This window comes from Lacerta agilis, chromosome 12, assembly GCF_009819535.1.
Source record: "Lacerta agilis isolate rLacAgi1 chromosome 12, rLacAgi1.pri, whole genome shotgun sequence".
Taxonomy (NCBI): domain Eukaryota; kingdom Metazoa; phylum Chordata; class Lepidosauria; order Squamata; family Lacertidae; genus Lacerta; species Lacerta agilis.
The window spans coordinates 31,715,629-31,734,926 of NC_046323.1; the positions used below are offsets into that span (position 1 = coordinate 31,715,629).

The 19,298-nt window shown below is 36.2% G+C and overlaps 1 protein-coding gene across 1 annotated transcript in view; it reads right to left on the minus strand.

Annotated features, from left to right (window-relative positions):
• CDK14 (cyclin dependent kinase 14) overlaps positions 1 to 19,298 on the minus strand; it is a 224,419-nt gene that overhangs the window by 106,361 nt on the left and 98,760 nt on the right. Inside the window, 2 exon segments of the mRNA XM_033165618.1 lie at positions 6,321 to 6,444; positions 15,795 to 15,857. Coding sequence (XP_033021509.1) covers positions 6,321 to 6,444; positions 15,795 to 15,857 — 187 coding nt within the window.

The following is a 19,298-nucleotide window of genomic DNA, read 5'->3' on the forward strand; positions in this document are numbered from 1 at the left end:
TGATGCTGTTAAGGTGCTACACTCAATATGCCAACAAGTTTGGAAAACTCAGCAGTGGCCAGAGGATTGGAGAAGATCAGTCTACATCCCAATCCCAAAGAAGGGCAGTGCCAAAGAATGCTCTAACTACTGCACAATTGCACTCGTTTCACACGCTAGCAAGGTTATGCTTAAAATTCTACAAGGCAGGCTTAAGCAGTATGTGGACCGAGAACTCCCAGAAGTGCAAGCTGGATTTCGAAGGGGCAGAGGAACCAGAGACCAAATTGCAAACATGCGCTGGATTATGGAGAAAGCTAGAGAGTTCCAGAAAAACATCTACTTCTGCTTCATTGACTATGCAAAAGCATTTGACTGTGTCGACCACAGCGAACTATGGCAAGTCCTTAAAGAAATGGGAGTGCCGGATCACCTCATTTGCCTCCTGAGAAATCTCTATGTGGGACAAGAAGCTACAGTTAGAACTGGATCTGGAACAACTGATTGGTTCAAAATTGGGAAAGGAGTACGACAAAGCTGTATATTGTCTCCCTGCTTATTTAACTTATATGCAGAATTCATCATGCGAAAGGCTGGGCTGGATGAATCCCAAACTGGAATTAAGATTGCCGGAAAAAATATCAACAACCTCACATATGCTGATGATACAACCTTGATGGCAGAAAGTGAGGAGGAATTGAAGAACCTTTTAATGAGGGTGAAAGAGGAAAGCGCAAAATATGGTCTGAAGCTCAACATCAAAAAAACTAAGATCATGGCCACTGGTCCCATCACCTCCTGGCAAATAGAAGGGGAAGAAATGGAGGCAGTGAGAGATTTCACTTTCTTGGGTTCCATGATCACTGCAGATGGTGACAGCAGTCACGAAATTAGAAGACGCCTCCTTCTTGGGAGAGAAGCAATGACAAACCTAGACAGCATCTTAAAAAGCAAAGACATCACCCTGCCGACAAAGGTCCGTATAGTTAAAGCTATGGTTTTCCCAGTAGTAATGTACGAAAGTGAGAGCTGGACCATAAAGAAGGCTGATCGCCGAAGAATTGATGCTTTTGAATTATGGTGCTGGAGGACACTCTTGAGAGTCCATGGACTGCAAGAAGATCAAACCTACCCATTCTCAAGGAAATCGGCTCTGAGTGCTCACTACAAGGACAGATCCTGAAGTTGAGGCTCCAGTACTTTGGCCACCTCATGAGAAGAGAAGACTCCCTGGAAAAGACCCTGATGTTGGGAAAAATGGGGGGCACAAGGAGAAGGGGACGACAGAGGATGAGATGGTTGGACAGTGTTCTTGAAGCTACTAACATGAGTTTGGCCAAACTGCGAGAGGCAGTGAAGGATAGGCGTGCCTGGCGTGCTCTGGTCCATGGGGTCACAAAGAGTCGGACATGACTGAACGACTGAACAACAAAGAACTATGGTTACCAGCTTTGGAAGACACTAGAATCTTCAAACCATGATTCTGGATCCCAGCTTGTTCTAAATCTGCTACTTTTCCTGCTCAGACTAAATGGAGACCATGGTTAGAGATTTCCTGCTTGCAGGGGCAGCCCAAGGTGTTTCAGCATATTTCCCCATTACTAATTAGAAGCTAAAAAACAGTGATTTTGATTTTTTTTAAAAAAAGTGCATGCATTTTATTCACAATGATAGCACCATACTTTTTTAAAAAATAAAAACAACAACACCTCTTATACTTTAAATATGTTCTGTCAACCTTTTGCTCTGGAGGCAATGTTTGAAAACTCCACTTAAAATATAAACCACACATTACAGTACAGAGTTTAATACTAAAAAGCCGCTCTTCCTCAGCAGTACTAATATCCTATCAATGTTATTGTAAAACTGGAATCATCATGAAATTGTGCATGTATACAATTTAACAGCTGGCTGACTTTCACTTTGCTTTCCTGTTTCTAGTTTTTCATTTAATGAACCTAACTTTGTTACCATGTAAATATTCTCTATGAAGATAACTTCTGCTAATGTTACAAGTCTGCAACAAATATGTGAGTGTGATGCACTGAAACAGTAAATATATTCTGATTAGTATTTGAGAGTAATAGCAAATAATTTAAAGACAACTCTGAATTGCAAATAGTTGAGTAACAGCATGACTGGGTATGCAACAAAAGGAATTATAGGCAAAATTATAATAATAAGGAGAATGCATATGGGCCAGAAGCTAATTATTTAAATACATAGGACCATAACCAACTGGAGTGAAAGTTTGGGAACAATTGGACTAAAATAAATCAATAATAGTTCATTAGTTCCCCAGAGGGCCTTTACTAATGCAATGAAATACTAAAGGCCATTTTAGTCTTAATATGGAAAATGAGCAATACATCGGGTAACAAGAATCAACTGTAACATTTAGGAAACATATTTCTCATTAAAAAGGAAAAATTACAGGGGAAAGCTGTGAATGTGATAATTGACTTTAAAAAGATTTGGCCATTGTCTTTTCTGCGTGGAGTTAAAAGCAAAACTAGTTTGCAATTTTAAGCCACAGTATAGGTTTTGATCTTTGTTTACTACTATCTGATGAACAGGAGTAGAAAAGGTGCTCATGCAATATACAATATAAGAATTATTATGTAACAGTTAAGAGTGCTGGGAGACCAGGGTTCGAATCCCCACTCAGCCATGACGCTCACTGGGTGACATTGTGCCAGTCACCATCTCTTAGCCTAACCTAGAGCTCACAAGGTTGTTGTGAGGATGAAATGGGGAGCAGAACCATGTTCACCACCTTGATCAATCAATCAATCAATCAATCAATCACTCCTTAATACAAGAAAGGCATTTTGTTAACACAGCTTCCTGTCCAAGTTCCTCATCTCAGTAGAAATGTTTGAAGAACTTTACGAAATCTTCTCAAGTTGTACCTGGAAGTCTGACTGAGGTGCTGCTAAATGATCTCAGTTTAAAAAGCTAAAGGAAAACTAGCAGAACATGAAAATTGTAGGAAAATCTCTTAAATACAGAACTTAAATTATCTGTGGTAATGTTAAAACTCTACCTTTCTAGCTATTACAGCGAGGCCAACAATATTCTGTACTTCTGCTTTGTAGAGCCTGTTTTTCAAGTGCCTGTATATTATTTGCAGCCACAAACTGCTACTGAGCTTGCAGCCAAGGCCTAAAATAACTAGTACAACCGTCTTTTACAAAATAAAATAAAGTACCAGTTACAAGTAGCGCCTACACAGCAGGCATCTGTGCTCAACAATAACTGCACAAATCCAAAATGCAGGTTTGGCTTCCAGAGCTTCAAGTTCTTTTTCCTTCTCATCTGTGTTTCTTTTCATCAGAATTCTATCACCATGACAAGTTGCTGTTCCTCTATATGACATGTCTGGAGGAGAAAGAACAACTGGGAATTGCCAGGCTCAAGAAATACCAGCCAGCCAATCTATTAATCTAAATAAACAATGGAAAATGTAAGCCGCCCTCGTGTTTTGGCTCACTTCAGCCACAAACACTCATATACACACATCAATAAAACAATCATTTTGTGCCAGGACAGCCAAGTCCAACTTCCTTCTTCCTACACCCTTGCCCAGTGGAATTCTTAAGTACACTGACATATTGCAATAGGAGTGTTTTTTATGTTTTTGGGGGGAACAGGAATAGTTTGCTAATGGTGCATTAATTTATTATTTTATTTTGGCCAGCTTTAACCAGTTAAGATCATTTTTACCTGCAGCTGCTGCTTTTAACTTGTCTTTGATGTGTGTTTTACCTGATGTATATTTTATGTATTTTTATTGCTTGATTCTTTACAGTTTAATATATTTTTATTGCACTGTGATTTTATATTATGGTATTGAAGCTCACCTTGAGTGGCACAAAGGCACCAAAAGGGTAGGATAGAAGATTGTATATGAATGAATGAACAAACAAATAAATAAATAAATATTAAGTCACTTGAAACATATGGCCAGATGTAACTGGAATTATATGCATACTTCTACCAGAAAAGCAGTTGGGGTGGCTTGTTAAAATTGCTTCATAAGAAAACACCATATTTTATATAAATATATATTGCAAAGTTACTAGTCATGTAGCTTGTAAGAATAAAAAATGTTGTAATCTACTTTTTAAAAACCACTACCTTCATGGATACATGTTGCATTTTACATTCTCCTCTTACTCAGCATAATTTTAAATACACTGTATTGATACAAAAACGAGCAACTTCCTTTGTTGCAACATTCCATCATGCCCCCATTCCAACAAAAGATCTCTCAAAAGTTTATAATTCTCTATCTGCTCTACGATCCAAAATAGCAACCTTATGCAAAAGCACTGGAGACTTTAAATCTATAAACAATCAAGTAAAAAAATGTGAAAAAGGTCAAAGGCAGTTAACTCTGCAGTTCAAGTTTCATTTTGTGATTAGTTAACTTAAAATATTAGTTTTATTTGCTGGCTACAGCCAGCACATTAGCTTTGCTTTGGGAAATATATAAAGTATATCAAATTCACACCCAAATCAGCTCAAGTTACTTCTCATTTAAGTGTGTTAACAGGGAGAACTTGTGCCATATTTTAAGAACCTTTAGAATTTCAACTTGCCTTGTAATAAAAAGGAAAAAACACCACTTGTTTTAGCAAGCAATCCTAATCTTCTGGGAAGGGCAGATGAATGGTCAGTGGAAGTTGCCAACATCCCGCTGTGTGGGTAGGCAGGGAGGCTCACCACTGGAGCTTTCCTTGCAGGTTCCCTGCAGGTTGCAGACTCCCAAGTCCCTTTGTTTTCCAGACCTATCTCCCCAAATGGCTCTGAACAACTCCATCACTGAAGATGGCATAGTAGTAGCAGGGGAAATTACAAACACTTCAGTGAGGGCACAGAGAGAGGAAAAGGTCACTTCCAGAATCTTCTGCCCTATCCCACAGGACTTTGGTGGATTCTACACACACACGACTGCTCTCCTTTGTGCAACAATTATTTCCAAAAAGCACACCAAACACGGCCTTCAATTTTTCTCGTGCTTTCTTCCAATTTTTAATTTTATTAAAAATCCCATCTGGTTTTTCATTGTCTTTGATAAATAGATTCATCTTCATAAATGCTATTTTAGAGTGCTGCTGTATGGTAGTAAACACAGCCCTGAAGTGTTTCTTTGGTGGGAGATTATTATCTATATTTACAAATCCATCAGCTGCAACACAATATGCCAGCAAATATGAGAATTTTGTAATTTTTACAAACAAAAACAATGGTTTTCCAAAGGTCTAAGCTCTGAGTATTATTATTATTTTATTTCTTTTTTAAGCTCAGTGGAGATGAAGTGTCCTTGGGACACTGAATTAAAACTGAGAGTTGCACTGCTGACTTTTATAAACTTGTGATACCTGATCTGAAGACCTTCTCTTCAGGTTTGAAAGGTCTTTAGTGATTTCGTATTTATTACTCTGAAAAAATAAGCATTCTCCAGAAGAAAAGCAGATTCTTTACTGACATCCTATCAGTAAAGGATAATAGGGTCACAATAATCCTTGTTCAACAACCTTCTAAGAAAAAAGAAACATGAGAGCAATATATTCCAAGAGCAGCAAAATAATTTGATGTCTTTGGTGGAAGAGCAACTTTGCATATAACTTTGCAATATTAATACTTTTGAAGAGACAGATTTGCTTTACTATTTCTCATTATGGCAATGTGGGATCATGACCCTATGCGGTATACTGGTAGCTTTATCTGGTAGTTTATTATACTTTTCACCAAAAAAGTCAACTCATCTGGTATTCAATTTCAAAATATTGTGATACAGTATAAGGAAATAATATAACTTCAAATAAAAACATTTATCTTCTCTTTTCCACCCAAGTCTAACTACAGATTTTCATTAAACACAATGTAAAATAATAAGGGGAAGACTCAACACTCCATTGACAGCATGAAAGTATGTTGCTGGAGACTAGTCTTTCAATTAAGAAGTGACCAAGAAACATCCTAAATATGCTTAAAATGCTTCAGTGTCTTCCTGAGCCCATAACTGTATGGAGATGATATTACTTATTTGCAATAACAAATAATTTCCTTCAAGTTAAATACCATGTTAATAAGAAAGACTGTACTCAGCTGTAAACTGTAGGATTTCATTCTTTCTACCTAGTACTGAGACAGGTTACTTCATTACATAATCTTGTCATTCAGTAGGATATGAAGTATTTCTATGAATTTTATTTTATCAATCATCACTGTGTCCAGAGTCAGCTTGTGACTAAGAGTAAGATAGCTGAAACCAATCTCTCAACATTTCCCACATCATTATAAGATAATCTTTTAATTAATAGCTTTCCTACCAAAATCTGCCAGCTTCAACTCCCCAGTGTCACTGATCAGAAGATTTTGGGGTTTCAGGTCCCTGTGCAAAATGTAACGCTGGTGGATATACGAAAGTCCTCGCAGCAATTGAAATAAAAATAACTGAAAGAGAGGGGAAAAACATTGTCTTTATTAATACTTGCATGCAGAGCACTGGCTTCCTTCACAAAAAAGCAGGGTGTCTGCATATGGGTAAAACACTTCCTTGGCAGCTTTGCTACAGGTGTGATTTTAAAATACCAGAATTTATTTTTAAGCAATGTTTAATATGTAGAGGTAAGAAACATCCATTTCACTGCATCCAACTCTATTCACCTGCTTTAACAATCCTTGACAATAACTACAAACAGTAGAGTCAATTCCTATCAAGCCACAATTATATTCTGTTTACCCATATGGCCTTAGAGATTAGGTGGTAGCCTGAAGACAGATGTGTATCTTCACTAATTAAAGAAAACAACAGCATATGGAGAAGAGGAAAGTAGAAGAACACAGTGCTGGGACAAAAGAAAAAAAGAAAGTAGTGAAAAAGGATATCAACAATATATAAATCCCAAAGGCTGTTATTCTCAAATATTTGATACAAGAGTTTGTTTTTAAAAACTCAAAATGTGACCAAAGAGGGAATTTTAACTTATTTACAATACTTCTAGAGATAGGCTAACTATGGGATTAGATATGTTCTCAGTATGCTAATATATACAGGAACTCGCTGTGCACTTTGTATACCTGAAGGAGCGTCTCCACCCCCATCGTTCTGAGGTCCAGTGCCGAGGGCCTTCTGGCGGTTCCCTCGCTACGAGAAGCCAAGTTACAGGGAACCAGGCAGAGGGCCTTCTCGGTAGTGGCACCCACCCTGTGGAACGCCCTCCCACCAGATGTCAAAGAGAAAAACAACTACCAGACTTTTAGAAGACATCTGAAGGCAGCCCTGTTTAGGGAAGCTTTTAATGTTTAATATATTATTGCATTTTAATATTCTGTTGGAAGCCGCCCAGATGAGCGGGTTATAAATAATAAATTGTTGTTGTTGTTGTTGTTGTTGTTGTTTTGTCTTATAATTTCAAATCTCATATGAAAGTCACTTGTCAGAGGACTACATCAAATATTAGTCTTGCATGCTGGCAAAATTGTGAGTTTCTTTTTGCTGATTTCACCTCAGCATACCAGATATTAAGGCTACTCTTCAGTAGCAAATCTTTTGCAAAAACAGTCGGAAGGTTATTATTACATGACAAGATAATTGCAATATATCATAGACATAACACAAACATTTTACTTCACCCAGCCGTTAAGCTATTTGCAAACAGTGATGCCCTCTTGTTTGTGTAGGAATATTAGACCATTAAAAATTCTCAGAATCAATATACCGGCATGAAGTAGTTCCTAATTAGCTATCAACACAGCACCTGTATGAATTTATGGAATATGATTACTGAATAAACCAAAGGGCAACATGAAAGTACAGAAATGTCATGTTACTGAAGCTGAATATTTAATTAAATGTCCTTTCCTCTCTGCCTGTTCACATGATAGTATATTGTTAATTTCTGAAAGAAACTGAGGCAATACAAGGGTAACAAGAAAAGAAATAAATTAGGAAAAAATAACGCTTCAGGTGGCATTTATGACACAATGTATTTTTAAACAATGAAATGAAGCTGGCTAGTATAAATCTTAAATTTTAGATTATCCATTATAAAAATAGCTTTCTGACCTCCCAGTACAGGGAGGTTGCTTGGATCCTAGGAATCATCAAAGTTTCTTTGGACTGAGAACATAATAGGCCTTATTCATTCATTCATTCATTCATTCATTCATTCATTCATAGATCACCTTTTGAGGAACTTTCCCCACAAAGCAGCTTAACCATATCCACTAAAAACCTACTCCACCTATGCAGGAGTACATATGTGAAGTGCTCTGCAGTACTGAAGCAAAGTTGTAAAATTTCAATTATGTAATGCCTGGTTTTTTTATTTCATGTCATCAGTCTGAAAAAATGGCAAGCTGCACATTTAAGACAAATGGAATACTATTTTTAACTAAATATTTATATAGAACAAATACTGTACAATGTTATGTTAGAATACACCGCTGCACACTGTGTACCCGCCATTTTAATGTTAACTTCAATACTGTGAGAATATTATGTTGTTGCCAAATTCCAGTTCTTCATTTAGTCAAGTGGCCTTGTTTCTGTGTGATCATCAATGAGAAATCTTATAAATGTTGAGTTGAACTCAAGTACGGCACCCCTGGTGAGGTTCAAATCACCAGTAAGTTTGGTATTTAGAGCAATGACAAAGTGGCTTAGGATGCCTCCAACACAGTTTTATGGGAAACTCTGAAAATAATCAGGATGTCCCACAGTTAAGGGAAAGGAAGGTCAAAGGAGTTCCAAAAAGGGAAACACACAAACAATTCAGACAACGTTGGAACAGATGCTACACATATAAAAGCCTACTTGCTTTTATATTTATTGACAAAATTTCTAGACTACCATGTATCAAACACATAGTGATCTTATAATTCTTTTCAACATATACATTCAACATTGAACAACAACAATATAACATATTTAAACCATTCATTAATAAAATACAGCTTGCAGAAAAAACTAAAAACTTTATATAACATTAATGACAGTAATTGCCTCCAAAGGCCTAGCTGAACAGATATATATCATGGGGGAAATAAAAAACAGATTCACATAATGTTAGCTTTGTTGCATTTTGAAGTGCAATCAAACTGTTTAGTTCATCTGTAAAACAATCTAAAGTAAGTATTGAAACACCACACTTGATGGCCATGCAAAAAGCATGCTTTTGCTGTTTTGTCTTGACAATCGCACTTTAACTGAGGTACTGCTTTACAATAATGAGTCCTGGGAGCGATGGTGCCATTGGAAGGTCAAATCAATTTAGAAGTTTATGGAGTGTGATATCAATGTGTTAGCAATGATTAAAATGTAAGGGCAAACACATTAAAACCAACAATTTCTCCAATAAAGACGTATCAGCTCTCTCAGCAAGAACTAAGATTCTTTCTACTCTTTCAGACTACAAACTACAAAATTCTCCAGTTAATGACTTAAAAGATTTCCAAGAATTTTGAGACTTACTTATTATACTCACAATAAGTGCGTACATAAGAAAGGTGACAGAAAATGGAAAACTGAAATATGGATCTGGGTTAATATTTTAAAGTGTGCCACTGAAAATAATTTGAGCACTGAAATTGTAAATTGAATGTGGAACACCAGTAGGGACAGGCTTGCATTTGAAAGAATCCTCTATGTAAAGGCCTCAGTAAAATAATGAATTATGAATTTAAAGTTAAGTTTAAAGATAATGAATGATAAGTAGAGAGAGCAGAGGAACTTGAAGTTGCCCTTTAACAGTTAGCACCTGGACGGAAGACTGAGCAAGCACACAGTAATTTTAAATGTGCATCTATACACATAAACAAGCTTGTCTGTTTTGTTTTGTTTTGTTTTGTTTTGTTTTGCAGGTCTATAATATTTTGTCCTCTATTTGATGATGGGTTAAGTGGTCACCTTAAACACTACATACATAAACCCTTACATTCCCCCCCCCCCAAAAAAACTATATCCTAAAACTGATGGTCATAAAACTAAGTAGAGGGCAGTGACCATGGGCTTAATATTTAGTGGTACCCAGGACCCAGTACAAGATGAAAGTGTTGCTGAACAGACTCAGAACAGTGATCATCATGCTATCAAATTCTATCAAATTCAACATATATTTATATGGTGGAGTGGACAATTGCCAAGAAAATCCAACAGTCACATTTGACTTCAAAAGAGAAAACCTCCCGAGCTGTTGAGATGCCATTTGAACAACAGTTTTGAGATCAGTACTCCACCCCTTGTTCATTGGCTCACATTCTAGCAGCAACAGCTAGACCTACAGATGCTAAGAGAGCAGTGGAACTGCTGTAATACCCCAAAAGAGGATGGTATGCCCTCAAACACAGAAGTAAGACTAGAATTATAACTGCTGGATGATGTTGTGTATTAAATAAGATATTCTGTCAGCCGGGTAAAGTAATGTTATTGGTCAATTTAAAGAGTACAATCACAATCCACAGCCTGATTGGGTCCCGCCGGAAAGTTTGAATATTATTGGTTCCCGCTAAAATGTATCTTTTCCCTCTTTCCCAATGTGTCTATAAATAGAGCTTTCCCTACCCCCTATTCCCCAGTCTTGTCCTATCCTTATAATAAAGAGCTGTTCACTAAGAAGTGTTGCTGGACTTATTGCTACCAGAACCCACGACACAACAGATGACATTTCAAACTTTCATCAAAAAAGGAAAGAAAAATAAAAAGACAAATTCTGATAGAAAACTTCTAAAATCTGATTTTTACCCCACGTGTCAGATGATGATGATAATGATGGTGGTGATCTCCAATGACAAAACTAGCTTACCGCCACATCCCTGAAGAGACCTAGGTTCAGATCTCTACTTGACCAGGGTGCATTCTAGTTTGTCTTAAGGGAAATATATTCTTATGGCCCAATTAGCCTTTGAAAGGACATGAAATATGTTAATAACAATCCTCAAAACAATAGCATTTTGGGCCATCTAAGATAGTGGACATTTCAGGGGCAGAATTTGCTAAGGGCATAATTTCTAGATTTTGAAATCTGTAACATAACTACATTCTTACAAGGGACAGATATCACACTTGCTTTCACAAAAAAGGCTTCCTTCCAACCAATTCCTTTCAGGACTTTTCCATATGGAAACATCCTACAGTAAGGCCACACCACTAAGATCTTCATATTTCGAAAAGTACACATTTATACCTTTATTTGCTGTGTTTATCGATCTTTCCCGCTTCCTTCACAATGCTGATGTTCTGACAAGTATGATTAATTAACTGAGCAAAATAATACACCTTCCTGATCTGCTAGCATAATGTTAATAGAAGGAATAAACTGTCCTCCTTGATCAATGAGGTTAAAAGGCTGCTTCACACATCATCACAATCAATGACTCTTTCAAAATTTAATGAAAATGCTAAAGGGAAAAAAACTTGCACAAACAATTCTTGATCACCTTTCTTTAAAAAAAACCTTGCATATATATATATATATATATATATATATATATATATATATGCGCATCATGAGGGATGAGGGTTCAGTTATGGAAATATACTGTAAGGATGATTCAGGTAGGAAGTTATGCTTAAAAACTTGGAAGGAAGCATTTTTATTTAATGGTCATGCATAGTTCATTAATGTCTAAGTGGAAGAGATAAAATAATCAGTGTAAAATCATGATGATTTAGCTGATGACTGATCACCAGAAAAGCTTTTTAAAAAAAATCGATTCTCAATGCCATCTGAAAGAGACAGCCTTAATTTAGCATAACATTATCCTACCCTTTTCTGCACCTGCTTATCCTCTGAAGAGTAATGGAAAACTGCAACTTATCAACTACATTAAATGCCAAATAATCCTGTTTAGTATATCCACTATAATTAATGGAAAAACCCAGCCATGCGCCACAGACATCACACCTTCTGAGACAAAAGCAGACATTTCAAAGATGTATAAATGGATAAAATTATAAAGAAATCATATAGAATCATGAATATTTCCATAATGGATCCTAGATTTCTGCTCAATCCTGTTCGTTGATGTAGGTCTGAAAAAGTGTGCTGCCAATGTAAGAATTTCACCTGCATGCATTCAAACTGATCTGATTTTAAAAGTCTATTGATAAACTGCATGTGTTACACCATTATAGAATAACATCTGTTTATTTTACTGTCTACACACGCACTAGAAGACACACACACAGTATATAGCATACGCAGTATACAGCATATTAAATATTCTCCAAATTCCTTTTTATGCAGGACAATTACTTGCTTCTTTATTCTATGGTTCCCAAAATATGAAGAGCAATACATATTGTGCTGCTATGTGTCAATCATCTTGGCAGTGTTATGCATGAATATACCTTAGGGAGATTTCAGGAAGGAAAACATACACATTTTAAACAAAGGGGGCGAGGGTAACTCTTGATACAATAAAACAAGCAGGTATATTAGTAAACCCTCCATTAATGCATTAATTTGAATTGCAGGATACATTGAAAAACTGCTGCTTGGAAAGATTATACTCCACATGTATTTACACAGGCATATTAAAATACTTCTTTTTATTTAAATGAAAATGATGTATAATAAATGTTAATGAATTACTCGCTCGTTCTGAACACTCATTGCTTTTGGGTAATTTCACCTCATTGCTTTTGGGTAATTTCAAGCATAATTACTTATGCCTATAAAAATATAAATATTTATAAGATGGCAAATACCCTAAGGCTTTCACTCTGGTTGTTAATTTCCAAATTGGTCATTAACTTATCCATTTTCCAAGAACAGATATTACTTAGGCAACGTAGTTAAAGGATGTATTAATGTTCATGACAGAGAAACATGTGGGACTTTAGAATTTTGATAACATTCACCAAATAAAAAAGCTTTTTTAATGTAAAATTTCACAACTTCATTGCAATTTTCCTATTATCCTAGAAATAGAAAGTTTTATGAATAAATATTGACAAGAACTATCTAGCCAATTCTTAGCTGCAGCATAGATATATAGATCAATATTAGGAAGCGATATATCTATAACCATATATATGTCTTTATATCTATCTCGATAGATATACTGTAGATATATAGATATATGGATATACATTAGGAAGTACGGTTACAACAGCTCTCAAGAGTTTCACAGCGATACCATTCCTAAGTCAAGGGGAAAGCTGAAACTCCCCCAAATGGATTCTGTGCTGGTTGAAATGCTGCCTCTGCTTTTCTTGACCAAGAAGTAGAATGTCTTACCTTTCAAAAAAATAAAAAATAAAAAATCCAAGACTGAGCTCTTTAATTGTAGCCACTCATGAATGCATATTCTACCTTCCAACATGGAACTAGCATCTGGAAGACTTCTACAAAGATGTCTTAATCTTTTCTTATGATGTAATTGCGCTTTTAGTTTTGAAAGAAAATTCCCAAAGAATGGTTCAAAAATACTAGTAAAAATACATATACACACACTGACCTAGTTTAGAGGTAACAGGAAACCACAGTCTCACCTCTTTTAATCATCGGACAGAAGGATATTAGAAGCTTTTCCCAACTGCAGACCATGAAGAGAACTGATTACCGGTAGTTTAAGAATGGAAGCAGATGCTTCTCAGGTGTGTAAAAGAGGAGAGGGGAAGTACATGTGCAAGTGGGCTTGCTGTCACTTATTCACATTGCAGGAAACCATGTTTTCCCATTACATCTGAACTGGGCCCAGATATTTCATTACGATACACATACGGTGACGCAACCTAAATGGTAATAATTGGAGTATGTGTGTATGGTACAACCCAGCAATTTATTTATTTATTATCTGTGGTTTTTTTGTTTTGCTTTTTTACAGTGTATCATGGTATAATAATGCATAGTATAACAAAGCATGAACCAAACTCCAATCTGTCCCATCAACCCAGCAATTTATGTTATGGTTTTAAGGTTATTAAAAATGCACACCAAGAAAACTAGCACAATTTTTTTAAAGCTGCTGTGTTTTTAAATGCTTATTCTTATATATATTACATTGATATACAAAGAGCAAACAACTCAGAATCATTTCAGTTATTACAGCAGACATGTAATGAAAGGCAGTTTTGTCAGAAGGAAATTTCACCTGCAATTATTTTTCTGCAAGTAAACCCTAGAGGAATCCATTACTTTCAGATGGAAAACGAGAAATAAAAATGGATTCCTAATTAGAACAGACGTTTCCCCGAGACACTAAGGCTACTAATAAAGGAAGTTTATGTTTCTGTGTATTCAGTGTTCTTACTACACAATGCCAAAAGAAAAAAACCACGTTGTTTATTTTTACACAAAAATAAATAGACATGGTTATACAATTCTTCAAAGTAGCCAAACTAGAAGTGAAAATGTGTTGCTTGAATACACTAGAAGTATCAGTATAAATTTCTAGTGCCTTTTCTGAAGGTCTACAAAAAACAACAACTTGAGGCCTTTAACAAGGAATGCACAATGTTTATTTTGAAACATTTATTGTTACCTCCCCTGGGTGGTACAATGACAAACAAGGAATAAAATAAAGTAAAATAGGCAAGATCTTGTGTGTCCACATCAACACTTATTTCTTAGGCAATGCACACTTTTTTTTGTAGAATGTCTTGGTCGTATTGAGAGATGCCAGAGAGCTGAAAACTCTTGTGTAAGCATCTGACATTCACAGTGATCCTCCAAGTGCATGCACACATTTTAAAACTTGGTTATCCAGTTTAAGATATCCATGTTAACACTTCCATGTTAGGTTTTGCAGAGGAAGTCGTCTTGGTGATCCTCCAGTAGAGCAAGGTTTGCAGAGTGGGAGCCCAGAAGGGAGCTTTCTTCTGTACTGGCCCTGCAGCTTTGGGGGAAATCTCCCCTCTGATGTGTGTCATGCTGTTTACATTTCATGACAAGCAAAGATGCACCTTTTTGTCCAAGCTTTCGGAGAGGAACGTAATGCATTGCGATACCTTATTTTTGCTTTTATGGTGTTATTTATTCTTAATTATATGATCCTGATTGATTGATTTTGTTTTACAAGTTTTATTGTTTATTGTGATTGTTCATCACCCTGGGTCTCTTCAGTGAAGGGCAGAGTACAAATTTCTCAAATAAAATAAATAAATGTAACATTCAGGGATATAAGTTGGAGCAGCATAATGCTGAATGTTCTCACAAGGGTTATATTCCAGTGTTAATGTTTCCACATGCACAAACTCACTTGATTGCCTCCAGAAATCCCACAAGTATTGTGTTGCAGAACCATAAATTAATCCTGGGGCATTACAACACACACACACTTTCTTTTTATTTAAATATGAATACATCTATATAATGCAATCCATCTGTTAGGACCACAGCTTTTTCTCATGCTTAAAAAACGTACATGTAGGAACCTAACATAGAGAAATAAATTACAATCCTAAATTTAACAATTTGAAGTATATGTTCTATGATGCAGTGCGCTTCTGATTATTTCACTGATGAAAATAATAAAAAAGCAAGGCCGCTGAACAAATATTACCTGGGTGGTCTCTAAGACGGTTGACTGACTGTATTCTACTTTACGCTGAAATAATTTGGCTGATTTCCCAGTAGGTAGCCAGATCAAGTTTCCAGCTCATATCCAAATAACAAAAACTAATGTCAGCTGTGCCTGCTTACATCCAGCTTACAAGCAGCAGTAAAAGCAATATTTTTAAAGGGCCAGTTTACTTTCTTCAATCATGAGAGCAGTCTGCCTGCATTATCACTGTATCATTTCTTACCACAAACAATCCCAATATAATAATGCTTATTTGGAAAGTGGTATCCTACCTTCACATTGTCTGGATGAAGTCCTCCAGGATGTTTGTCCATGTACTGACATAAATCTGTGTGCTTGAAAAGAGAAATCCAAGAAAGGGGGGGGGGGTTAATTACTATTATTGCTACAGAAATGTAACAAATTTTCTACTCAAAACCCACTATTTCCACCAGATACAGCAAATAAGGGGAATATATGTTTTCTAAATTGTGCTATGCTAACATGACCTTCAGGTTCCATCTCGTTAAATAGCTAATAAAATTGCTTATAAAACTCTAAAATGCATCTCATTTTCTAGCTGGAAACCACAGGAGGGGAGAGCGCTCTTGTGCTCACGTTCTTCTTGAGGGTTTCCCACAGGCATCCAGGTGGCCACTGTGTGAACAGGATGCTGGACTAGATAATCCACTGGTCTGCTCCAGTGTTGAAAGTCAATTACAATTACAGCAGACTAGAAGCATCCTGAATGGTTCAAGGCCCACATGGGGCAAAAGATTCCTGCAATGCAGGGGGACAGACAAGATGATCCTTTTGGTCCCTTCCAACTCTAGCATTCTATTATTCTATGTACATACTCATCACTATCTTATTGTCAAATTATTTTTTCATTCACTGCGGTCTCTATTAAAACAATGTTGTAGTTATAAAAACTTATATTTCCTTTTTTACATTTCTAAATGCACTGCAGTGAAATGTATGTTCCAATAGGAGGTCAAAATCACATACTTCTCTGTAGTCTTATATGTCACACATTCCTGCCTGCAGTAGAAATTGTTCATACATTAAAACCATAAAAGGAAAGATATGCCTATAGTAGTTGGAATGCAGAATGAAATTTGCAAACCTACATTCTACTAGAAAAAATATATCCTATAAAGGGCAGAATAAGAAGCTCTACTTAATGTTGAATAAGTTGCTTCCAAAGAGAAATGATTTAACAACTGCCATTCTAGAGAAACCTATGTCGTTCATAGAAATTCTGTGTAAATTGTGCAATAGTGCCTAAACACTGAGAGGAAATTTAGTATTCTGTTTTCCCTTCATCTGCTCATTCAATAAAAACCACATTAATTGTTCTACATCTATCACCATGCTGCCCAACATGTTTGGGTTTCAGTTTCATTGGTAAAAAGAAAACACAATCAATATTTTAAATGTTTTGTTTCCTTTACAAAGCTGTCACAATACATTTTCCTGGTTCATATCATTTGCTTACTGGTATTACTGACTTGAGGCTCCTTCCCTGTTTGCCCACTCACCCACCCCTTTGCCAACTGCCCTTCCCCTACACTTTTATACCTCACTCACATCCTCGCTTGTTACCCACAGCTTATCTCTATCAGCTTGCTTCATAACCCATACTTTCCAGAATACCAAGGAACCACTGGGGCTCCACAATGCTAGAGAGAATGTTTGGGAGTGATTGTGTCAACAGCCCATTTCATCACACCATTCCATAGAGAGACTAGTCACTAGGGCTTCAACAGTTTTCTCCACTGGAAAATGCCCCAAGACATTTAGGAAGCCATTGAGTTCCACCAGTCTCCAAGGGTGGGCAATTCAAACAGGTCATCCACCCTTGTGGGGGGGGGGGATCCAAACTTTACCAGATAATGGTCCAAGCATGACAAGAAAATACATAGCATAACGCAGCATAACTATTGTCTTAAGAGCTTCCTTGCCCTTGTAAACTATAGCAAATTAAGTGGAGCAGGATTTGTTTTGTTTTGTCAATGGAGATGGATGAAGAGGTGATATAGATTCTCTGCTTTTCACAGTAGCCACATGTTCTCCACATTGTATAGTTCCAGCCCCCAGGAGTTCATGGGGATGAAGAGGTTGAAACCCATTTTCTAAAGTTCCCTTTAGATGACACTATATCTCTATACTGAAAATGCTTATTTTTAATTAATTAATTAAATAAATTTAATTAATTCATATATCATTGAGTATAGGTTCAACAGTTGCAATAAAAAAACAAACATGTCTATCTTTAGGAAGAGGGGCAGGGGAGAGGGAGAGATATTTGGATATATAGACAGCTAGATTTCATTACTTCAGGGACAAACCTCACAAAAGGAGCTCATACCCAGCCTCCTCCTTACTCAGTAATCATTCACTATTAATTAGCCACTTATATTTTCAATGAAATATTCTTCACTCCTCCTCTCTTTCACAGCAATGATAAATCTACATGTGACTTAGCTGTCCCATAGTTGTACCTAATTGGTTTCAGCTGTCATTTCTGAAGCTGAAATGCATGGACAGCCTGGGGCCTGTGAATGAACAGGAAGCATTTCCAACCACATTCCCATCATGTCAAACCGGCAATGTGAAAGAGCTCTTCCATTAAAACAAAAACTGTACTATTTAGCTTCTGGCAATGACATCATGCAGCAGACAGAATGTATTGTTTCACTGAGGCAGCAAGACTGTTGCAAGCCATTCTTTTCTGCTAAAGAGATTGCACACATTAGTTACGCTCCGGAGGTTCTTCTGACAAGAATAGTTCCCCTATTGTCACTAAGAAATTCTTAAGCAGACAATACAATGCAAAGAACAATAAAAGATATAGCTGAAGTATGGTAACATATTTGCAACAACTACATGCAACATGCAACCATACTCCACAAAGAAGTTACTCTAAGTAGAAATTTAACAAGACAGAATCCCACATTTTAAGGATTATTTGTAGTCATTCCCATTTATGAAATAAATTGCAATTTCAAGTAATAATTAAAATTAACATAAAATATTAAAGTAACCAATTACGGTGTTTTAAATTAACCAGGAACATTTTAGCATCATCCTTGCATAGACTGAAAACAATTTTGGCTCAGCCCTGATGTGATATGGCTTCATCAAAGTATTAAAATGATCACTCAGTAAACACTTAGATTTTACTCACTATAAATGAGCTTCCATATTATTTTATTTTTACAGTTAGTTCATTCTTGTCATGTATAAACCTGTCCAAAGTTCACAAGTGTGTCAGTGTGAAAGGTCCCTTGCATTCTTTGTTCTACTAAGTATGTTAATTCCAGTTTTTTAAAAAGTCTTCCATTCTTACCCTTAAAATTGTCATTCATAACCATCATTTTCTTGCTTTTCAAAGATTGCTTTCTTGTTATTCTGTTTTATCTATTACTTTTATGTATTTGGAAATGTACACATTTGAATGACACAATAGCTACAGAAACTTATAGTAAATTTGTTTAACAAGTCAAGTCTTTCTGAATTCAAGGGTGCTTATTCTCCTCAAAATGTGCATGTGATTCAAGTCTTAGTCAATATTTATGCATTTATGCATACTGACTTTTCCAGTCTTTTACAAGAACATCAGTATTATATACTTGAACCATTTATATGAATGCAAAATATAAAACATTTTAAAGCTTTTAAAATAATTCTAGCTAATGAAGTTTGCCTTTAAATTACAGAAGCAAGGAACACAAAATGCTAAGTTATTTGTTATAGTTGCATTTCACCTTTCTTTCATCACCTCAGCTCAAGGC